The sequence below is a fragment of the Marmota monax genome, unplaced genomic scaffold (genome assembly GCF_021218885.2).
Source record: "Marmota monax isolate L192 unplaced genomic scaffold, Marmota_monax_Labrador192_F-V1.1 WCK01_AAM20220418_F8-fsc00014, whole genome shotgun sequence".
Lineage (NCBI taxonomy): Eukaryota > Metazoa > Chordata > Mammalia > Rodentia > Sciuridae > Marmota > Marmota monax.
Genome location: NW_026695222.1, coordinates 25,187,204 through 25,211,725, shown reverse-complemented (window position 1 = coordinate 25,211,725; position 24,522 = coordinate 25,187,204). Strand labels below are relative to the sequence as shown.

Here is a 24,522-nt window from a genome sequence, read left to right as displayed (position 1 = left end):
CTGGCGGCGGTTCGCAGCGTGGGGGCCACTTTGCCGAGGCTCTGACTGGCCGGCTCTTCGGTCTCAGCAACAGAGCCCACTTAGAGAAAGGGAAACCGGGCGCCCCGAGAGAACCCCGGGAGAGGGCGGAGCGCTCCCGCGCCGGGGCAGGGGGGCAAGGGACAGGGGGGCAAGGAGCTCCCGCTCCCGGAACGTTGCAAGCAAAGCTTGTGAGCGTCGCAGGGGGGCACTCGCGAGGGACGGACAGGAAGAGGGCCAGGGGGGACGCCAGAACCCGGGACCACGGCACGGAAACGGCCCGGGGCTGGGCTACAGTCAGATCCGGGGATGGAGGGAGCCGGAGAAGAGGCGTGAAAAGGCCGGGGAGGCAGGCCCTGCTGACCTCCTGGAGGCCGGCAGCCTGCTGGCAGTGGAGGACCAGGCCACTCAGGAAAGGAAGGGGTCAGGAGGTCGGGCTGAGCGTTGGCAAGCTCGGTCTGCCGAGTAGGGAGCTGCAGGCGCTCTGTAGTTCAGGGCTCGGGCCTGCTTCGGGTTGTCCACACAGAAACATAGAGCGGGCCTCGCGCGGGTGGGGGGGCAAGGCGCCCGGCGTCAGGGCGGGGCCTAGCGCAGCACTCGCGCTAGGGCCCGGGGGCCAGGACCTTTGGGGGTCTGAGCAACTGAGAGTGGTAGGGGGCTTCAGGCCCTCCCACTTCCGAGCTGGATTGGCGAGTTAGACGCTTGTAGATCGAAGGTTGGATTGGGGTGGGGTCTCTGGGACGTTGGCCCGCTAAGCAAGGATTGGGGGGATTCAAGTGCTTAGAGATCGAAGTCAGGTCTTGGGTAGGGGGAGTCAGACAATTGGAAAGCCTAGGTGGTTATTTGGGGAGGGGTCTTTGCGCTTTGGCGGAGCGCAAAGCTGCGCTTTTCGGCTTTGGGCCTCGTGAAGAGAGGCTTCTGTGAAAGGGTGGGCCGGCTAGGCCAGACCAAGAGAAAGTGAATCAATCAGGACTATCAGTGGGCGGGGGGACCCTGAGTGGGGGGTCACAAAGGGTGAGACATGGCCACCAGGCGTTTAACCGACGCTTTCTTGTTGTTGCGGAATAATTCCATCCAAAACCGGCAGCTGTTAGCCGAGCAAGTGAGTAGTCACACCACCTCCAGCCCTCTGCATTCACGTAGCATTGCTGCGGTGAGTCTCCTGGCGGCCTCTCCGACACACGCACCGTGTGCACTGCGGCTCCGCCTGTCTGTCTGTCTCTGTCTGTCTCTCTGTTTAAAAAAAAATAAGAAGAAGAAGAAAAATAAGACTAAGAATAATACGGAAATGCAAGGTCTCGTGGCTAGGGTCAGAGGGCCTCTATAACCCTGGCTGAGGAAACCGTCCTAGGCCCCTGCCCCACCTCTGCCTTGCCCTCTCACTTCCGCAGCTCTCCCAGTCCTCCCCCCTCCCGCCTTCGTCACTGCAAGACCGGTGGCTTCCAATTTACATATGTTTTAACACTTGGATTTGGAAGCGTTAGGCTTTTCTGAAGACTTCTTTTTGTTTTGTTTTGTTTGAAGCTCCCCCCGCCCTCATGGTGGGCTTCACTTGGGCCCTAATGACTTGAGTTGCGGGATCGCAGACCCAAATCTTTGCAAGTGAACAGTTCCCTTCCCCCAAAGAGGAAGGAGTTGTGTTGTTGTTGTTGTTGTGTGTGTGTTTTCCACCCCTTTTCTTTTAATGGCCTCGCAGCCCTCTGTGTGGCCATGTTCCCTATGAATAATTGCTTCACTGTTTTTCCTGGGGGCTCATGTTTGTGCGACTGTGAGGTGCGAGGCTCTTCATTTTCCATTTCCCAGACAGGAAATTAAGCTTTCCCCTGCATTCGAACTTTTTAAAAAAACATGATGTGTATGTGAAAATTAACCCCTCAAAATAGCACATGTTCTTTTTAAATTTTTATTAACCAGAACCTTCACTTAGCCTAACAGGAGAGTTTTTTTTTTTTTTTTTTTTTTTTTTTTAAAGCAAGGTCTTAGAAAGATTACTGTTTTAGGGTTGCTTTTGATGGGGCTAACTTTCCTTTTCTGAGCCTCAGTTTACTGCTCTTTTAAATAAGGGGGCGGGTCAGGGTGATTCAAACAATAATGTTGATTATTAGCTCTGTAATATCTTTAATTGAAAAGTGAAGATATAAAGCTTGTGTTAGTAGGGGGCTTCCTGCTCTAGCCAGGCTAGGTTTGAATGGAAACAACTGGAACATGGGGGAACAGTACCCCCAAGATCTGATTCTTGGGGATTATGCTTGAAAGAGAGCTTTGAAATCCAATGTTTATTTCACCTCATAGTAGCTGTACTACCTTTTAATTTTTTTTCTTTATTATTTATCCATAATACTAAATAGAAAAATTATGGCAAGTGTTGTAATTATTGACATGTCTACCAAGACAGTTTTTCGTTTTTGTAAGTCGTGGTGGAAAATATCTTTAGCCATATTACTCATTGAAAAGCGATTTTAAGCCATGTGTGCACTTTCAGGAATAAAAGGATGTAAACTTTGGTCAAAAAGCATAGAAAGCAAGGACTGGATATATTGGGTTTCTATTTATTTACATGAGAATTTGAAGGCATTTTACATTTATAAAAGGAAAGAAATGGTATTATACAGAAATAAATGTAAAGCTGTCAAGCACAGAAACAGACTATGTCTAGCGCTAATTTTGAAAACAGTGTCCTGAAATAAGCCAAGAAATAGAGTGCAGAAACTGAAGGAATGAAATTCCTCAATGGGTCTTTAGTTATGTTAAATAGGAAGAATTGCATGCTCCTTAAATGACTTGATTTTATGCTTCTTTGTAGGGGGAAAACACGGAACTAAAACCCGTGTTAATGCTTCTGGGGTCTCACTTTTAATTAATAAAACATCATTTTAAATTTTTCAGTTATAAAATTCAACACACCCTGAACCTTTGTGTAACTTGAGAATTTTTTCTTTCCTTTTTTAATCTTTAAGTGAGATGATTTAAAAACCTGGTGTCTGAGACGGGTGCTTTTTAAAAATACATTTCTGAGTCAAACCACATTTTAAAATGCTTTTCTAATTTCAAAATTTTTAAAAAATATGTAAACTAAGTAAAATAATTAAATAAATTACTGAAGTGTACAATTTTGGGAAAATAGATATGTCGGGAAATGTACAGATATATTTAGCTAATTCAGTTTCTTGAAAGTAGATTTCTAAATCTAACTAAAAACACATGTTTTAAGTCGGAACATTAAAAATATTTTTATGTCACACCATTGAAAATATTATATGTCTATATTAGTGGGAGCATTTAAAATCTTTTTCTGATCCTTAAAAACAATCAGATCATTTCAAATATCTGTGTAGTCAATTCAGAGTCTAAAAAATAGATCTTGCAGTCTAACAGAATTAGTTTGCCTAAGTTAGAATTTTAAAACAAAGCACATTTGTGAATTTTGATTGTGTACATTAGACATTGTGTGCCATCAATTTCTGAAGTGTTTAGGGCGAAGTATTACACCTTCTGTTTGCTTACGGGTGATTTCACAGAAACCATTTCTGCGCACACAGAATCAAATATAGCCAGGTGTGAATATATGTAGAGATTGCCGTTTTTTACCTTTTCTGGACATTTGAAAAATTATAAATATTTTGGAGAAAAAGACATGGCTAATGTGATTTTTTAAAAACTGTGATTTTTAAAAACTATGATTTTCAGTGTTCCTCACTGCACTTCTAGCTCAAATATTTTAAAACCTCATTTCTGACTTGATAATTTTAAAGCCATATAACAAAAGCAAAACTATATCTGTCGGATTTGATATGGTCTAGGTTTTACGGGATTCTAAGAAATACTGATTAATTATAACTAATTAAAATTGTTAATTTTAGTAGAGATGCCTACTGAAATGTTTCGAAGTGAAATGTCAAAACGGCTGTTACTTATTTAAATACTCAATGTCCCTCAAAAATAGAGGAAGCCAATAAAGCAAAATGCTGTTAATTGTGAAGTCTACAGATGAATATGTTAGAGGATATTTTACCATTTTTACATACTTTGTTTGAAAAGTAATAAATAAAAACTTAAAAGAAATATGTTTATCATAGAAAAATAAAACAATTAAAGAGACAATTTATAAATATGTATATCTAAACTTAGATAATTAAAAAGGGAAGTAACCAAACACAAGACTTTAACTTAATTTAAAAAATTGAAATTGTAACATGAAATTTTAACTTCCTACTTAGAATAAAAACTGTAGAAGTTAATTTTGGTGCATTTGTTGTCTTATGCACAATTAAAAATGAATTACCTCAAATAATTGATTTTTTAAAAAAATGTAATGCTGGATTTTTACAACCCTGTTTGAGGGGAAAACTGCAGAAATTGATTGCAAAGTGGCGTCTGTGTGTATGTGGTTTCACACACAACTCAAAACAAAGCACATCTAATACTATCCCCAAAATTTAAATCCACATTTCTTTGAATACTAATTTGAAGAAAAAGCTAGAAGTTCATTGGTAGTGGGGGTTATTGTAGGTACCTATATATGCATTGAGATTTTTTATAGCATTCAGGCAAGTATGTTACAAATAAGCAGGAATTTAAATATGTCACAGATAAGCAGGAATTTAAACCTTTTGTTACTGTGTCAAAATGAAAATCTTCAAGTCCCCAGAAGGGACTAAAAAGTCATTTGGCCCAATATCTCCCAATTGTTGACAACTGCCCGCCTTTGCCCCATCACTTTCTGTGACAGCGGGAAGAAATTCCAGGGGCTCGGGCATTCCAAACCTTTTACTACTGAAGCGTCTTTTCCTTTATTGACTTCAGTGACGTCTATGTCTCCCAGCCTGTAGTCCTAGTTTTACTTTTTTTCCCCTAGGATCTATGTCATAGGAAGGCTCTTTCTCCTTCTGCATGAAGACCCTGAAGCCTTGTTCCCCGGTGTGTTTTTTTTTTTTTTTTACCCTAGGTTTAGAAGTCCCGGCTCAGACGCATGGTTTAATTTCTTTCCTAGAAATAAGGTCTAGTTTTTCTGTATCTTTCTTAAATTTCAGTGCCCCAAATTGAACAAAATTCTACTTATTAGTGCATTTTGTTGCATTAATATTAGTAAAGCTAATTGTTAAAAGCAGACTGGGGTTTGATTTTAGTCTCAGGAAAACACACTTGTTGGGTCGTTCTCTTGCACTCTGTTTTGGGCACCCCGTCATGTTTGTGCCTCAAGGCAGCATGAAATAAAGGAAAAAGCTGTGGATGGTTAGTCTGGGAACTCAGGGGAGTCCCACTCTGTAGCAGACTTACTCTTTTGCCTCATTTGTAAATTGAGAAGTTTGAATTAATAGTAGTCCTGTGTATTCAACAGTTGTTTTCTCGAGTTCTTTTTGAATATGCTGTTTCTCCCAACCAAAGCACATAGCTTTTTTTGTTTTGTTTTGTTTCTCCCAACCAAAGCACCCAGTATTTTGAAAAGGGAAAAACCCATAGTCAATAACAGTGTTGTGGCTGTCCGTTCATGTTTACTGACAAAAATCCTGAGAAGTAGCCCTGATACTTTGCAGAAATAACTTTTTGACGTGGTATCGGCTGAGTGTAAGTTTTAAGATAGCCACTCATACAAGCAGTTCCAGGCAGTTTGGCTTAAGGAAACTGAAATAGATGTACAAGTTCAAGAATCATTAAAAAGTGTAAAGTCTTGAATGAATGAATGAATGAATGGAAAGTGGAAGTTGAGCTGCTGTTCATTTGATGAGATGCTGTATGGATTTTTGTTTTCTTTGATCTCCTGTAATGAATCTAATGCAGGGCTGGAGCTACATTGGTAGGGTTTACCACATAATCTATGCTCTGCTTTAAAATAATGCATAATCTATAAATGGAAGCTTGAGTTAATTGGTCTTAGTTTGAAACTAGCACATTATGTTTAATAAAATATGTGCTTTAAGAAGAAAATAAGGATTAACTCTAGGTAAAAGAAATCTAAGCTCCTTATTCAGTGTTGACTATAATATTAGCTAAGATTTTATTGAGTGCTTACTATGTGCCTGGCACTGCACTGAACCCTCTCCCTGAGTAACCTCATGTCATCCTCACAGTGCCTCACCTCCTAGGTGCTTGTGATACAGGTATGGGTATAGGTATAGAGGGGTTGGAAGTTGGCCGAGCATCACCCATCTCATGAATGGGGGGCTCTGGGTGGAACTGAGCTCATGTGGCTAGAGCTCTATGCTCACCTCCTGGACCACACTGGTGCTGGCTGTTTTCTAGAACACGGGTTGCAGACCCTGGAAAATGTAAAGATTTGTTGTTAAGGTGCATTTCTTTCCTTGCAGTAGGCTAGAGTCTTTTTTCATCTCTGTGGCCTTCCCTAGTCAGTTCCAACTTGCAGAGTGAAGGTTCTGAGCCCTATTCCAGGCTGTCTGTTGGAAAATCAGTTCTCTGTCTTTAGAATCCAAGTATGAAATCATTGTATATTTCTCTTTAGATCTATTTGCTTTTCTGCTTTTAAAGGTTCCATTTGAGCAGTGAGGCTTACTTGAGAATAAGGGTACTTTGTTGGATAAAAGTGAAGCAAGCTTTTATTTTGGCAGTAATGGAAATAAAGTAAATATCACTATAGCATAGACCTGTATTTCCAACTCATTTTGCTCAACTTTTCCAGACTTCCTGAGTAAACACAGATGGGTTTCCACTTATTTTTCAGTTTTATGTAGAAAGTTTTTTAGACTATAAATTCCACATGCTACTTGGAGTTTTCAATATTTGCTTGATTTCATGCCATTGGTAGGTCAGAAACTTAGATTTAGACATTATAAAGATTTAGAAGGTGTAGATATGTAGAAACGTGTGTTCATTCGGCTGTATTTTGATTTTTTTCCTGGTGGTGATTCTCAATGTTTTCATTCAGATCTTCACTAAATGTTCTGGTAATTTTGTGACTGGGGGGTTTTGAAAGCCTTCTGTTTTTAAGTAGCAAAATGGGGGGGGGGTCTATGAAAAGAGGGCCTTCTGAATTTAATCCCTGTGCTGTGGCAGCTGGCTGTTACAATAAGTCCTGAATTGTTAATAAAATTAGAGAGGCCGAGGATGGCACGGAAAGAGGTCTGGACACTGGGACTGTCCCCATCCTAACCATCAGCAAGCTCTGTGACCTTAGGCAATGCATTTATACATTTTGAAGCTTAGTTTTCTTATTTGTAAGAAGAGAGTTGTGTGTAGCCCTAGAATCTCAGGTTGCAGTTTTACCTCTTCTCATCTAGTAATTGTAGAAATCAAAAAAGCAGGGTGTGTATTCTCCAGCATCGAAGGCTGTAGTGCACAGCAGAGATCCTGACCGGGGTTTGCGATGATATTTTGTTCAAAGATTAAATGCTGCAAAGCGGGAAGAGGCCGGAGCAGCCATGCTTAGGGTTTTGGCTTGCATCTAGTTTTATTGATAAAAGGTGTCATGCTTTCTTGCTGGAAATGTTAAACTATAAAACAAACAAACATTTTTCCTTTTTAAAGTAAAAGGAAATAAGATCAGATTTCCATTGACACTTTCTTCTCCCGGTATCTTCTGGCACTACTGTGTGGGGCATGTATTTATAAATACCGTTCTCCTTTGCCCCCAGCAAATTGTAGGAGTGAGGAAGGTTTTCAGGTTTCTAGAATGTCACCTCTTGAAGTTCCACCTAAGAAGTGTGGGTTGAGTACATCTTATTGCTATCATTGTGTCATCGTGTTTTGGTCCTGATAGACCAACTTCATTTGCACTATTAATTTTTAAGTGAGAACATTTTGTGTGTTTTTTTTAATTTTCTAAATTTACTGCTAAACAAGAAAATCAACACAGTTGATTATTGCAATTCACCACTAATTATTTCCATGATCAATACTGTAAAAAAAAAAGACCTAGTTGTTTAGATTATCTGTCATTAGTAACTGTCTATTCAGAAGATAGAGTTCCACGTTGATCTAAAAAGAATCTTTAGTTAGAAATAGAAGCTCAACTCCCCCTCCCCGCTCCCCCTCACAGACAGCTTTCTTTACCTTTTGTTTTGTCTTATTTGCTTGCTTTTATAATATCCTTATAGATGATTGTGTGCTTTCTAGACTGATAATAATACATACCAAGCAAGTGTTGAGAATTTTTCTTTTATTTTCCCACCTGTGTTTTCCCGGGAAAGAGTGGTTTCTCGGCTCTCCATGACCACAGATCAAGCCATGTCTGTGGGATTTTGTTTGTAGAGCCCTTACACATGGGGTCGCTCAGATAGCTGAATGCAGTAGACAATTTTGAGGGTTGTTCATTTTTTAATTTTGTTGCACTTGCAGGGCTGATTTATATGTTAACATATGCATTTATTTGACACAGTAACATTACATCTTAGCTTGTTCTCTTATTTAATCTTCCGCAGAAAATTTAGAATGTGGCATGGTATGTGATATTTGATATTTATGAAACAGTTTAACTAGTATACTTTAGTGAAAACAAAGTGTTTATTTCCATTGTATTTTAATTTTTACAACTATTTGTTTCTTATATCCTATTTCCTTTAACAAAGCAACCACAGTTAATAAAAATATATCTTAATGCAGCTTTTATTTTTTAGAAAGCAAGAATCAGAAGGGAACAGTTTTAAATGCCTTGACTAGTGGATCTTTGTTTTTAGTCAATTTAGAGTTGCTTAACACCTGTTTTCTCACCTGCTGGTGCCTTGTCTGTCTGCCCCATGCCTTTCTTCCTGCTCTCCCTACCTGGACCCACCTGACGGCAACAACACATCTGCAGGAGCTGGATGAGGTACTGTGTTTTGGATATTTTTGCATGTGAGGTGATTTTAGTTTATAAAGTACCTCTTTTTCCTAAAGTCTTTGCTCATATATAAAATGCTAGTGGACATTATATATGTTTTAGCATTTGTTTTGATTATAATATGTCTAACAAAGTAATGCTTAGATTTGTTGAGTGTCTTCACCCTGCATGAGCTGGTGATTAGAAGGAGGTGTGGGGCAGCATTTGCACCTCTTGGGAGGTGTCTCACCATTGGAAGCAGTGAAAGTTGAGTGTTTTTTGAAATGTGAAGTTAGAGGGGAGTGATACTATGGCTCAAGTAGAGCACAGGAGGACATGCTGCCTGACAGAAGCCCAGGGAGGTGGGACTGAAGCCCCGAGAGGGTCTTCCACATCTTCCTACTTTGTTGTGTCTGGGATGACATGTGGAATGCGTTTCTGGAGCTGGGCGCTACATCTCGCCCAGCAGGTGGAGGGAGTGTGTGCTCAGGCACCTTCCTTCTAGCTCTCCTAGAAAGGTCGAGGGAAATGAGATGACACTGCTGCCACCCATCCATCTCGGCACTTCTCACCAGGGATGACTCTTGCAATGAGTGACTGCGGGGAAGGGCTCTTTGGTTTTAGTTATAGACTTGTACAGTGAGCTGCGAACAGGACCACTGCCTTCAGAACATGTGGGGTCCTGATAGACTAAGATTTATGTAAAAATTCAGAAAACCTTAACTAGTTGCTAGTACACAACTGAAATATCCTTCATTAGGAGCCCATTAAATAAATCCTACGATGTCCTCAGTCCCCAAGTTGTCTTCCTGGCCACACTGCTTAGTGGGAAGGAAGCCACAGGCAAAGCAGTGTGGGTAATGTGAATCTTACTTTTCACCCCCACCCCACACACTTTTTTTTTTTTTTTTAAGGAAAATAACTCACATTTATGCTTGTATGTACTTTAAAAAACTGAAAAGATACACACAAAACCACTAGCAGTGAGTATCTCCCAAGAGAAGCTGGGACTGGAAGGGACATTCCATTTCTACTGCACACCCTTTTTTGGGGCGGAGGATGCATTCAACACGTGCACAGGTGACTTTTGTCAGTTGTTAAAGCATACTCTCAGCTGGAAGCTCCTTGAGCAGGTGCTGCCAGTCCTTGGTGGGAGTTGCCTGCCTTGTTCAAGAGCTTCCCTGCTAGCACCCAGCCTGGGTCTGCAGAGGGGAGAGGTCACAATGAAGTTAAGGATATCTGGGGTGCAGTGGACATGGATGGTTTTGCTGACCAAACTCCAGCACTGTTAAGGCTCTTAGTGCAGGCAGTTTTAAAATAAATGTAATATAAAATAGGTGTTACTCCTTACTGAGCAGTTGGTAAGGTTAAAACCTGTGACCCTCCAAGAGCAATGTCTGATGAGGGACAAAAGCAAATACAGGAAGGACTCTGGGTGAAGGGGCATTTGCATGGGAGGCACACGGTGGCCCTGGTTGCCAAAGGGTCAGCCCTCTGAACCCATCTTCCCTTTCCCACTTCCTCTTCAGTCAGCAAGTTCAGAGACTGCCTGTGTGCCCTCTGAGCTAGCGGGCCCTTTTCCTTTCCCAGGCTCAGCCTTTGGTGACCAGAGATCCCAAGTGCCCTTTCTCTGTTCATGGACGGAAGTGCAAGTGTGACAAACTCTTCCTGCCTGTCTACCTGGGGTGCCTTCCTGCCTGTCTACCTGGGGTGCCTGTGGCCACTTTACCCCCTTGTGTGTCTCACTTGCCACTTTTTCTCCTCCTCCAGCACCATTAGGTTTTTTCATGGAGTGTAACTTCCAGAATTGTATGACTTGTTTTATTTACCTCATCCATTCATCCCATTCATTTACTGCTGATTCATCCAGCTAATTGTGTGTTCATCACTGTGAAGTGTCAGGTGCTGAACCAGGAGCTGGGATGTACTGGGATGGTCTACTCAGACTCCTCCTGGGCTAGGGTAGGCTTCACCCTGGTGTCTCTCTGCCTGAGCCCCCACAGAAAAGGCCTCTGTCTACCAGAGCCTGTTCCTTCCAGGGCTTTCTGTAGGTCACTCTGACAGTTGGTCACTCTCCTACTCAAATCAAGAACCCTGGAGACACCACCTTCATTCTCAGAAAATGCTCAACAAGATGTCCTCTGAGGATGAGATCCAGTACTGCCATTCTCTCCGCCAGGGAAGTGCCTGGCCTCTGTTTTGTCCTCCTCCTCTCATCTGCTTATGACAAGTCATCTCCCAAATGGCTGGGTTTTTAAAATTCAAAATAGAGACTTAAAAAAAAAATCACAAGATATAAATGTCAGGCCCCCAAACCACATAGCTTGGGGAGGGGCAGGTGGTGTATTGGTGTCTGGGTCAGGTCTCTGGTCATGTCTGTGTGGCCTTGAGAAAGTCCCTGCGCCCAGGCTGGTCCATTCCCCAACCCCAACCCCGCTCCTTAAGGGTTAAGGGTTAGTTAAGAAAAAAGAATCAGTGAAACTAATGATGTTTAATGTCAGGGTGGGTGATTCTCAACTTTTTTATTTCTATATTTTTATAGTTTAAAAAGTATTTTGTCATTTCATAATCTGGAACAGTATTGTTTTTAAATCAGCACATGTTGAAAATACACAGTGCTGACACTCAATTCTCTCATCCCTCTGCTTTTTCACCCCTCCAAGAAGCCAGGCTTTTAGCTTTGGAGTTTCAGGATGGTGCTGCCGCTCTGCAGTGTACATGCCTCCTGCAAGCCAAGTGTCTGGGCTGCAGTCTTTAGTATCCTTCTGTGCTTGGTAAATGGCCCTCTTCCGGGCAGCTCAGAGTTGTCAGTGTTGTCCTGATCCCAGTACATTGTGGCCGGGCTTGTTTTAGTTTTTAGCTTACTGACTTTCCCTATCCCTAGGAGGCTGTGCTGTGTCCTTAATCTTATAGCATACTAAATCAGCTTGCACACACAAGTGGGATTTAGAGAGGGAGTGAGCATGTTCCTTCCATAGATCAGGAAGTTGTCTACATTGTGCTCTTTAACAGAACTAATGTCCACATCTGAAGTGGATCAAGGGCAAAAGATGAGACTAGTAAGAAAGTCACTTAAGTGTGCTATCTGAGCCTCTGCTGGAGTTTTTCTGCATTTCCACAGGTTAGGGTAGTATACTCCATGGTTCTTGGAGGACAACCCCAAGTTAAAGAGATAAGCATTCTTAAATTCTTAATTGTCCTAAGTACAGCTCTTCCCCCCACCTTCATACTTGTGTTTAAATCTAGGACCTTGAGCATGCTAGGAATATTCTTAACCATTAAGCCACATCCCTGGCCCTTTTTATTTTGTTTTGAGGCAGAATCTTGCTAAGTTGCCCAAGCTGGCCTTGAACTCTCAATGCTCTCAATCTCCAGATTAGCTGGGATCACAGACATGTGCCACCACACCCTGCTCTACAGCTTTTGTAACAATTTTTTCTTATTTAAAAAATAAGGGAAGGTGGTTTTTTTTTTTTTTTAACTTAAGAAATACAAGTTAATTAAGAAAAGCTTTAATAACCAACATCATATTTTTAGAGAGAGGGGGATCATGTTGAAATTGGGCAAGAATAAATAAAATGAAAATTGACAGTTTTTTAAGGTCTGTGTGGAGTAGGATGGCAACTGAAAGTGGAAATGTATGCTGGAATTTCAGCAAACAAGAAAACGTGTTTTTAAGTGGCAAGTGAGATTTTTAGAAGTTGAAAGGGTGACTATTTGAGACTTAAAATGTATTTTTATGTTCATATTTGTTTCAAGTAATTGACATTTATTCTCAATTGTTTCCCTTCCCAAAATATCCTGTCTTCTTTTATAATAGTACATTACCAATTGGTACTGATAAAAGAAATGATACATTTCTTCTCAGTAGGGCAGCATTTCTATCATGGTGAGTTATGGCTGTAGATGCTATCAAAAAGGGGACAAATTGTTGGCCATTTGAAGTTTGCTATCCCAAAGAATGAGCTGTTCTCTCATTGGCAAACTACTGATGTGGTGTGCAGGAACACTCACATCCAACTGGGTGGGCTGGTGACCAAGCTTTCCTGGAGGGACTGCCTCATTAGCCAGCTTCTTTAGGACCCTTAGAAAAGTACATTTGCCCCAGGTTTGATTTACATCTAACTTGGGGAGAACACATTTCTTGTATAAATATTGCTTAAAAGAATTGGATCCACTTTAGCTGTTATGTGTGGTTTACAATATTTTGTTTAGATAAAACAGTATTAGTCACAGTACAGGTAAATTTTAGCTTGATGTATATTTGTAAAAGTGTAAACAGGTCAACTTATTTTGTTCATTATAAATCATTATAGAAACAAAATCATTATACATAAATCATTATTGCTGTATTGAAATATGGCATAATAATAACATATGGTAGATTAGATAAGTGGTATAGTGGAAAATCTGTGGCTTATCAAAAGGTATGGCAATTTTAGATTTTGCTTAGTAAAAAAAGCTGGAGTATAAGTTCAGGTTGTTATTATAAGTTATTCCCTATTCAGCACACACTGGCAGTGTGCCATTAAGTGACCATGTGGTTTGTCCCTCTGCCTTTCACAAAGTTGGATGCCCCTCTGTGGCCTTGGATCAGGAATGTGGAGCAGTCACTAGCACTGCCCCTGATTGTCTGCAGGCAGGACACATTTGTGTCTGCTCCACAGCCTGTCGGTAGAAGAGACCATTTTTTTCCTAACAGTTATGGAGCCTGTGCAGTTGCTGGGGAATGAATCAAAGTTCTGGGTTTTGTTGAGCTTTAATCTGATGGCTTGTCCTGATTCATTTTCTTAGCAAATTGCAGTTATATTTCATGGACCTGCCAGAGTGATTGGCAGCTTGTAGGGTGGAAGGGTCTTCTGGATTCAGCTGACCCAGGTTTTAATCTGTCACATAATAGCTCTGTGGCCTTGGGCAAGCTACTTTTCTGAGTTTCAATTTCTGTATTTATAGATTGGAATAATAGTTCCTAGCTCACCTAGTTTTTGTGAGGATTGAAATAATAAAAAGAATGTGAAATTTCCTATTAGTGAACTCTTAAAAACAAACAAAAGGTGGTAATGGAGGTGATGGAGAGTCCACCACTTCAACCCCAGACAGTGCAGGTTTGGGTAATGCACCATTTGTTTAGGAATGGAGGCAACCCTGGGCCTGTGGCTCTAGGCCTTGGATCAATACAGTGGACTGAATCCTTGCTCCATGGCCTTCTAGGCTAGTCCTGGGGTCTGGTCCTGTATGTGTGTGGTCCTTGCACAAGACTCATTTCCTGAGTGGATGCGGTGCCCGTGGTACAGAGGATACCCAGTGCAGAGCAAGGCAGGGCCTGGCTGCCAGGTTGGAGAGGCATGGGGTTCTGGAAGGCCAAGACACCAGTTTGCTTTTAGGCATTTTGCTGTGAGCCCTGTTCTGTATTTAGGGCTTATTACTTGAAGAGTTCTTTTAATCTAGATTTTTTTCTTATGTGATATTTGTTTTCTTTTACCTATGGGTTTTTAAAATTTTGTCTTTACTTCTTTATTGTTAGGTAAGCAAATAAGTTTTTGCCAGATGAATAAAAAAAATGAATTTAGATAATTGAAGGGAAGAGAGAAAGGAATAGAAATTCCTCACCTAGTTCTACAGTATGATTTAGAAATTTACAAGAGTATTATCTATAAAGGGCCTTTTTATAGACCATTTTCCAATATTTTGATTTTCATTGGGATCTTCTGAAATTGCCATTTAAAAATTCTGAGCTTCAGAGGTCACCTCCAAATCTTTTCAACCCATTCACTGCCTCCAGCTCCCCCCCCCCAAAAAAAAGCTTAACCTTGCAAATCTGCGATTTCTTCCCATTCTTAAAAAGGGAGCAAGAGAGAGAGAGAAGAAAAGGAATATCGATATCATTTCAAAATAAGGGAGAATGTTGCCTCTGGGTTTCTAAGTGGGGAGAGAAATGACCGGTGAGACTGCACTGCGGGTGTCGAGCATTGCTCTGGCCTGTGGGTGACTGCCTGGGTCAGGCAGCTCTTTCACATGCTTTAGCACATGGTTGATGATCTCGTGACTGAGATAACTGGATCAATCATTACTATTTACAAAATAAGCTGAGTGGATGTAAGTAAACCTTGCTACTATTAAAATTTTGTATTAGTTCCGTTTATAGCCTAGGATTTCTTTTTACTTGTATCTGTTCACATTAATTGCTGAGGTTCATGCCGTTCTATTGTAGTTTGGTACTAAGAGGCCTTTCTTTTAAGGATCTTCTGTTGACTTTTTCATTACATTTCTATAGCCAGATCAAGTCAGATTCATGTTCACAAGTATGCCCAAGGAAATTAAGAACTGATGCATGAAAAGATAGGAAAACAGTTCCAAATCCTAAGTGTCAAAAGCAAGTTTATAATACAGGCAAGTGCATTTACTCCTATGTTTCTTTAGCTCTTTAGGGAGCCACATTTAAAAGGGAGGAAGAGTTTCCTTACCTAAATTGAATCCAAAAAAAATTTTTAATGTCCATTTATTTTCCTGTAGCTTGCTGATGACCGTATGGCACTGGTGTCAGGCATTAGCTTAGACCCAGAAGCAGCAATTGGTGTGACAAAGAGGTCACCTCCGAAATGGGTGGATGGAGTGGATGAAGTAAGTTGAATGAGAGTTTCTCAGTATCTCATTTTTTTTAAAGTAATAATAACATGTTTTACGATATCTGCCATGTAAACTACTGTGACTGTAGATGAAATACTTAAGCATTGGGTTTATTCATTTTACATACCACACAAGAAAAGTATGTGTTAATGATTTGGCTTTAGTTGTTTTTTTGTTTGTTTGTTTGTTTATTTGTTTGTTTTGTTGTTTTTTGGTTTTGGGTTTTGTTTTTGTTTTTGTTTTTTGTAGTTGTAGTTGTAGGAGGACAGAATGACTTTATTTTGTTTATTTTTATGTGGTGCTAAGGATTGAACCCAGTGCCTTATAGGTGTGAGGCAAGCACTCTGCCACTGAAGTATAGCCCCAGCCCTTGGCTTCAGTTTTCATGTTAGTGGTATCCACCTGAATTATAGAAAGAAATTGAAAAGTTGTTCAAGGGCGATGTTTAATTTCGGGGTAACTTGAAGGCCCAGCTCTGTTCTGATTGTAGTTGTCTCAGTGGCCTAGACACCTGCCAGGCATCATGGAGCTCTGGTGACTTCATTTATTCAGATACAATACGATGTTGGCCGGATTAAACAGAAGATGAAGGAATTAGCCAGCCTTCACGATAAGCATTTAAACAGACCCACCCTGGATGACAGCAGTGAGGAGGAACACGCCATTGAAATAACCACCCAAGAGATCACACAGGTGAGACCACGGAGGATCCTGGGAAGTTGATGGCCAGGCCAAGTCTCCTTGAGGCCATCTCAAAAGCCACACAGTATTGCCACTCTAAACCAGCTGGTGGACCATTCTAGAGTTTCACTTCCAAGCGTGAAGTTCTCAAAGGAACTTATAGAGGCCCTGAGGCCCACCAGGTAGCAACATATGGGTGCAGTGACCTGGAGATGTGGGGACTATTTTTTAATTGTTAGTATGTGCTACTATGTATTAGTTAAATAAAAATTAAATTCAGAATAGTGTGGAATTCAATCTTTATTTTTAAATATACAATTTCTTTTATATACTAGTGCTTTAAAAATTTATGTTAAAATACAGTTCTCATAATTGAAAAAAAACAGCATGCTAAATTTTTTTTTATAAATGTTAAAAAATTTGATATATATAATTATACACAATATTGGGATTCATTATAAAATGTTAAATCTGAATAATTTTTAACTACCATGGGCTGTGTTTAAGCATTAGTGTTTGTATTTTTATTTGTTTGAATCTCTTGAATGCCTGTTTTCAGAGGAGGAGTATCCTAACGTGGGAACACTGGTTTCTCCATGAATCCCTCTAACTCCACCATTCTATAAAAGTGGGAATGACAGCAATGCTAGTACCTGCCTTTTGGTGTGTGCATGGGAATTAAAGGAGAAGAGGGCAGTGATAGCAGAGTAGCTGGTAAAAATGGCATGAGGTCACATGCAGTGTGGGGCGCACCACAGGCACAGGGATGTGGGAACGGGAACCCAGTTGCATCCTCCTGGGTGTACAAGTGAAGCTGAAGGTGGTTTCCATCCCGGCAGCTTTCCCTGCGCTGCTACATGGCACAGCACTGCCCTCCCCCACTTTTATGTGGCAGAGGCCTTTTTGCCCTGAGCATGGCCATTCTCTCAGCTCTTCCACAGGTGCCAGCGTGCTGTGCAGGCCCTGCCCAGCCGGGCCCGCAGGGCCTGCTCGGAGCAGGAGGAGCGGCTGCTGCGCAATGTGGTTGCCTCCCTGGCACAGGCCCTGCAGGAACTGTCCACCAGCTTCCGGCATGCACAGTCGGGCTACCTCAAACGTGAGTGCTGCCTGCCCTACTGAAGGGACTTAGAGAAAAGAATTACTTTTTGTTCTCTTTGTTTCTTTTTTGTAACTCTTTCTCTATTTATTCCTTGTACCTTTTCCATTCATGCTTTTTGTAACAAAAGGAGGTCCCCTCCCCAGGTTAACCAGAGGATCCTAAAGTAGTTGACATCTAAGCAAACGTTTATTCCATCTCAAACTTGAGGAATTTGAAAATCATCCTAGCGTGTTGAAAAAAAATTGCTATTTTCTAGCTGTTGAAGCTTGGGAACTGCTCATAAATAGGTAAAAGAAATAGTTGTCATCACATGAAGCTACATATTTGTATAACAACTGAAGTATTTGAGAATGCCTAACAAACCTTCTGAGAATAGTTTATAAGTACTTCCTGCCTTCACCACCACTTTGTTCAGCGTACCTTTTCTTCCCATACAGTTCAAAGCCAGTCATATCCTCATTCTACTTACCTTGAAAATGGGGTTTTTACTTTGCCATTGCAACCAGCCAATAAAGTCCCCACATGCTTAAAAAAACAAAAGCAAAAACACCTCTCTTTCCCTTCCCTCTGACAACTGACAGTATTTGTATTTTAATTGTATTGCCTCTGAAATTTGATTAGGGTTATTTGAGATTCTCAATAGAAATGCTCCTAGAGAAAATATTGATTTGTTGTTGTTGTTAATGTTTTGTAATAGCAGTTAGAGTGACCATTTCTGTTTCACTCAGAGATTCTCAGATGGTTGTGTCGTTTTGTCTTGGCATCAGGTGAGCTGTGCACAGCTAGAGTGGGACTTGTCTTGAAGGTCTCTCAAGGCTGGCACACCCTCGCATGTATTAATGCCCTCCTCCCCTCCCCAGAGCTGCTTCTCTGAAGCTTCTAGGAGATCTCCACTTTGACTGTTGAGTTTTACTCTAGATTTCCCCTTTTTAATGGCGGAACAGTAACCAGAATGGTTTACATATTCGAGTAAAGTGGATTCCTATCTATGATAGGCATGAAGAATCGAGAGGAAAGATCCCAGCATTTTTTTGATACATCAGTACCACTAATGGATGATGGAGACGATAATACTCTGTATGATCGGGTACGTGAAGGGGCTGCAAAAGTGACTGCTGTGCATAGGCACTCCTCGGTTTCCTCCTGTCCTAGACCTCGACTCCTGTGCAGTGCAGTGCAGATGCAGTGTGCTCTTGACTCCCATGTCCACCAAGTAGCCTTTTCAGCAGGCGGAAGAACAGCCACACTGTTTCTTCCTTTCCAGAACCTGCAGAGATACCTTGTAGTCTGCTTTCCAGAACTGTCAGGAAAGCAGTCTTATCCCGCTTTCCCAGGAAGAACCCAAGGAAGCACAGGGTCATCCCTGAGCCCTTGCATGGCTACAGACTGGGCTTCTTTCTATGTCCCCTGCTTTGGTGACTGTGCCATAGATCCCGCTGCTTGGGGGAATTTGGATCTTTCCTATTATGGAAAAATAAGTGCTTATTGTCGTGTGCTTTATAGAAATATTTTCAGAATTCGTTTTCTTTAAATGATATCTGAGCTGGCGTGCCATAGCTTTCCCAGTGGGGAAATTCCATGCTGTTGTTTCGCTAGGGCTTCACAGACGACCAGCTGGTGCTGGTGGAGCAGAACACGCTGATGGTGGAGGAGCGGGAGCGAGATATACGTCAGATCGTGCAGTCCATCTCTGACCTCAATGAGATCTTTAGGGACTTAGGAGCCATGATTGTAGAACAGGTATGCAGGTCCTCCTTCCCCATCTGTGAAGTTTCCTGCTGTGATGTGCATCCTTCTTCGAAGTCCTTTGAATCCTGTATTTCAATCAGGGAAAGATTTGAACTGTGCTCTGTGTGTGCATGTGTACAGATATATACATAGTAGGTATGTACTTACAAATGATTTACATTGGCTGCTGTCTTTCTCTATAAAAATATTAATAAACTTTTTTTCAGATAAAAAGAAATAAGTAGAAGTTGTAATATTCCATGCCCCTGCCCCAGGGCATTGATATGAGCCCACTACTGTGGGGACCTAGCAAGCCCAGCCCTAACTCTGGCAATAGAGAAGATTTCCTCTCGGATTTTGGCGGGTTATTGTGTGATGGCGCTTAGAATCACCAGCTTCCAAGTAGAATTAAATTGTTGTTCACCGTTAAAATCTGATTAGGGCATTTTATTATCTTGCCAGCAGGGATTTGGGTCCTGATCCCCCTGAAACCAACTGCAGAATGGAGTGTTCAGGCTACACAAGATCCAGTTACATTAATTACTCCCGTGCTTCCCAGTGAACCTCCATCTCTCCTGATCTAGCATGTTTCCAATAAGAGTCCTGCCCTCCCTGCAGCCCAGTGTCCCCTTCTTCCTATAGGAACTAGGAAATTAAACAATTAAAAACACTTTTTTTGAGACTAGATTTTAAATTTTAGTTGGTAGGTTGGAGCTTTCCGTATTCTGCTCTGACCTGTGGAGAATCGTGTTCACTTTTGTAGATATAATGGTCAGTGAGCAGATCTAGTCATGACTGGGTTGAGCAACAAAGTTGTCTCTTTGCTGCACAGAGCTTATTTCCATTGAACTCTGTATTTTTTAAATCCCTAGTAAGTCTGAATACAGTGTATCAGACATTGGCTAAATCCAAAAAAATAAAATCAAAAACAAAAACCTCAAGTTGTCAAGTCTTTCTTTTCCATGAGCTAGTCTTCATTGAAACTAACCCTGCACTCTGGGCTGGAGTACCTGATGTTGCTTGAGGGTCAACTCCTGCACTTCCATTGTGAGCCCCCTAGCCACACAGTTAGGTGGTCAGAACATGCAGGGTAGATTCTGTCTATAAATTTGCACGTCTTGTATTCAAAGTTCAGTTCCCCCACTGCGACTGTTGATCCTGCGTGTCTGTCCTTTGTTACTCAGGGTACGGTCCTTGATAGAATTGACTATAATGTTGAACAGTCCTGTATCAAAACCGAAGATGGCTTGAAACAGCTTCACAAGGTAATATCATCTTCCATTGGTTGGGAGTTTTTAGGAAATGTCAGCAACTCTGGAGAGTTTGTGAGAGAATTCACAGATTTCCACCATGGCTACTGTTGGCATTCCAGTGCATGGCCAGCTCTCTGTGGTTGTGTCAACGCACACCACCATTTCATTCCAGCTGCCTTGTGGGGTGCTGTTGCCATTTTGCTGCAGTTAACTGATCCAGAAGTGCTGCAGTCTGGGGTTACATGTTGCTGTGACAGTAAATCCTGAAGGGACTTGGTTTTCCTTTCCTGAGTCATCTCTTATTCTCTATGGGGGTATCTGGCTGGGAGCAGCTACTGACTCCTGGCCCCCTTGCTGGTGGAGAGTCCCTCTGGAGAGAACAGAGGTCTCACTTTCCCTCTGCTGACCACGCCAAGTCTGTGCATTACCTGGAGAAGAGGGAGTTTGTGGGAGTGTGAGCGCTGGTGCTCTCATTCTTTGCTGATGAGGTGCCTGTTTCAGGATGTTTTCATGATATTTGTTCATTTCTTTCTGTTAAAAATCAGTGGGAAACATCTTAGAAGTCTCATGCCACGAATACTACGTGCACATGTTTTCTTTTAAAGGAATATAATAGTGCTTCACAGATAAAACAAATTGTGTCCACTTCCTTGTATTATGAGACCCAGTAGTGTTCCTAGCCACACAATGAGCCTTTTCCCAATTCACTAACACAATACGATATTATTGTTCTAAAACCAGTTGCCAGACAGCCCAGGTGACCACCTAACGCGAATGACAGGTTCACAGAGCGCCCAGTCTATAGTCTGCCTCAGGTGCTAGCCATGGCTGGCACAGGAGGGACTGAAAGCAGCACCCAATGAGAGGGAGGTATGCCCTGCCCTTGCAGAGGCTGTTTAAGTAATTAGATTAACCCAGTTGCCAAGCCCTGTATATTAAAGTGAAAATCAACTTTAGTTCTTCACAGTGTGATACCAGGTTCTGATATGCTGCTGCATCATGCATTGTTTTTGAAGTTTCTTAAATAACAACGAGTGGGGCATGTTTTGCATTCTAAAAAGGACTGGAGGGAGGGGGGGAACCTCCCCTCAGGAATAAACAGACCTAGGGGGACTAGAAATGTCCTCATGGGTTGTATTGTCTGCCTCATTGCAAGAGGCCTTCTGGTATGTTTTTGGTATTGGCCCTAGGCTTGGGTGTACTCATTAGGACAGTAGAGGTGCACCCTGGTCCCTCAGGCCTCATGTGGGCAGTGGGATCAGGCAGCTATGTCCTGGCACGTGGCTTCTCTGAGGATGACTGAGCCTTAGTAGTCACTTCACTGTCCTGCCATTTCCTCTCAGTTGAGAAGGGGCTCCACCAGTGGATGGGGGGCTCACCAAGGACGAAGGCAGGGGGCATGGAGGTGGGACAGAAAAAACTATGTCCTCGCCAGTTCTCCTCATCCACCTGGGATTGCAGATCTGGAGGGGGTCTGTACTCCCTGGAGTGCATGTTGGCCCCTTGCCTTCCTATCCTGCATAGGAAGAGGTTTTCTCAGGGCCTGTCAGGGGCAGTGGCATGGGGCATGCTGGCATTTCTGCACCTAAGGCATGTTGGGTTATGTAGTGCTCCCTCTGAGCTTTCCCAGATGGGCCTCCCCAGGCTGGGTTTTTGGGAGCTCCTCCGTTTTTCTGAGTACCACCTGGCACTGGGAGGGCTCGCCTCAGGTGGGCTCTACTCACAACAGCCATGGGGCACATTTAACCCATTTCTGTTTCAGAGGATAATGTTTTTTATTTCTAAGTTTAGGGGAGGTTGAAAATGAGCCTCAGCCGTCTGTTCTGTACCTCCTGGTTATGGGAACTGTACCTTCTATTCTCTTTCACAGGAAAGGCGATATGCACCTGTGTCTAGACATGGGACTTTCTATGAGGCTGAGGAAGCCAGAGTGGGGGGAATTCAGGTGCACCCAGATCCAGAAGCACAGTCTTTGGCATCTCTACAGCCTTTGTCTTAACAGCAAATCCCAACAATGTTTTCCAGAGTCCACGATTAAACCAAGGGAGGGTTGACTAATGTGGCCTGGTCTTTAGCAGACACATTGCTACTTGCTATGCAGAAAGTGTCAGAAGCCTCTCCAGAAAGCAAGGCTACTGGGTTTGGGTTCTGGGGAAATGACTGTCTCTTTCCTTCTCTCCCTGTAGGCAGAGCAGTACCAAAAGAAGAACCGGAAGATGTTGGTGATCCTGATACTCTTTGTCGTCACCATCGTCCTGATTGTCGTCCTCGTGGGTGTGAAGTCTCGCTAGCAGTGTAGGGTTCTCACACCACTGCGCTGATTTCCTGGGTGTGGGGGCTCAGCCCGCACCCCCGGCTACTGCAGAGCTGCATCCGTGGACTGTACGGGCACCAGGTGCAGGGTCCACCTCTGCCGCTGCCCCTCGCTGCACTGGCGCCCCGCGTGGGGGCAGTGGGCCTTTGTTTTCATCTCTTTCAGGGTGCGAGGACCTTTACTCTTGTGACAGGGTGGAGGTTGGTTCTGTGCTCAGTTATAGTTCATATTTTTTACAAAGTGAAGGTGAGTTGAATGTTTCTGGCACTGCTGTGGCTGCTCAGTGTGGTACGTCTACGTGCTATTTTTTTAGCAGTCAAGTCTGAGCAGCATGTTAAAATAATTTTTGGAAAAATTTTTTTTAAACCATGTGGTTTTTAAGAAATTTGGTACCAAAAATTTATGAGTAGAGGCAAAAATGCCTCTTCATCTTTCTCTCTATATTTTCCAGTTGAAACAAACCAAGAAGTCCTTTAAGAATTTATAATCTGTTCCCCATTAACTTAATTTAGCTTTTCCATCACTGCTAATGATCAGAGTAACAAAGTGTGAAAAATAAGAAACCATCATTGATGTTAATTAACACATTTAGATGGGCCAGTTAAAACAGCTTCATAAGTTTAAATTAATTGTAAATAGAATATTCCTCATTTAAAATTTTTGCACATTTCTACTGTAAACCAAAAGGGGTTACTAAGCAAAACCACCTCAGTTGAAAAGTTGGTGATTTGAACCAATCTCCCATTAAGAGGAAGCTTGACTGTGTCATGAATGTCACAGACTGAGCCAGTGTGTCCTGGTTGTCCCTGGCCGTCCTCACTTCATCACTTACATACTAACCACATAATGACCTGTTCAAACCAGACTCCATCTAATGAACTGTGAATTTACACAGAGGCCATTTTAAATGGGTCACCCCATTTAGGATTAGTGGATCTCAAATTATTAACCAAACATCACTCCATTTCAAAGTAAAATCTTCCACCAGTGGTTTGATTTATGGGCTCTTCCGCTGCCACTCAGCAATGCTGGGAAAGTAGTCCTGTTCCCGAGGGCGGCAACTGGGAAACCCTCACCCGTGGGAGTGGGACTTGGTTTCCCTCGCTGTGTCATTGCAGTGTCTCCCTCTGTGTTCCAGGAACTGGGGCCGGGGGGGCAGTGATAACTCTGAAAACTGAGGCTGTTTGAGTTTTACTTGCCCAGTTTTAATTGATACCAGTGTAATTTTACTGGCCTTTGTGTAATTTTTTTTATAGCTTTTTCATTGTTTTTGCTTCTCTTAAAATTTTTAAGAAGAGCATGACCCCATTAAATGTATTACATTTTACTTGAACCGGTCACATAAAATGCCTCTCTAAAATTGACTTTGAAGTGGTTTCCAGAAATATACACTCAAAGCTATAGACTCCAGTCATCCAAACAAATCGTGGGCTTACCACCCAGCCCCGGCCTGGCCTCCCCTTCTCTCATTGTGTCTGCCTCCAGGCGGCCTCCGGTTTCCTCTTTCTGAGGCAGGGTGGAGTGAGGGGCTGCCACAGGTGTGCCTGCCGTTCCCAGGCAGATGTTTATGAAGGAAGAGGAATGGGTGCCTCCCCCGCATCTCCAAGGTGTGGGACTCTAGAGACCTCTGGGACCCCATAGTCAGATGGTGGCGGGGTTGGGTGGGATGGCTCTCCCAGTTAGGGGTGTTGCCTCAGAAGCAATCCACAGAGGCTGTGCTTGATGATTGTTAAAAGTTTTTAAAAAGGTAGGGTCTTTGCAACCCTTGAAGCAAATTGACCCTTTAAGAAAGACTCTCCACTTATTTATAAATATTTATTGCCCTGAGTAGGGTAATTTGGGTTCTCCCATAAACCATAGTAGACCTGATTAGAACTTATTTTCAGGACCTCCTGGAGAAGGGGAAACTGTCCCCTTCTGCCTGTAGCCAGGGCAGTGCTGGCCAAGCCCCAGCTGTCTGCTGCTGTGACTGGGGTCCTGGAGGCAGAGGCGGACAGGCCCAGCCAGGTGCTGGCCCCAGAGCTTGTGCACTGACTGTTGGTTCTCAAACCAC

General features: G+C 42.4%; 1 protein-coding gene across 7 annotated transcripts; it reads left to right on the top strand.

Annotated features, from left to right (window-relative positions):
• Positions 1-276: 276 nt before the first annotated feature.
• Stx16 (syntaxin 16) lies at positions 277-23,833 on the top strand. Of its 7 annotated transcripts, none has more exons than XM_058575377.1 (10): positions 279-1,120; positions 8,646-8,776; positions 15,042-15,157; positions 15,281-15,388; positions 15,947-16,087; positions 17,006-17,171; positions 18,170-18,261; positions 18,771-18,914; positions 20,087-20,167; positions 22,342-23,833. In XM_058575377.1, exons 3-10 carry the CDS (start codon positions 15,095-15,097, stop codon positions 22,444-22,446), a joined length of 900 nt encoding a protein of 299 aa, XP_058431360.1. In that variant the 5' UTR covers positions 279-1,120; positions 8,646-8,776; positions 15,042-15,094; the 3' UTR covers positions 22,447-23,833. The 7 variants fall into 7 exon arrangements, with proteins under 7 accessions (XP_046289066.1, XP_046289068.1, XP_058431360.1 ...); XM_058575376.1 differs by having other exon boundaries at positions 1,032-1,171; XM_046433115.1 differs by lacking the exon at positions 8,646-8,776.
• The last annotated feature ends 689 nt before the right edge of the window (positions 23,834-24,522 follow it).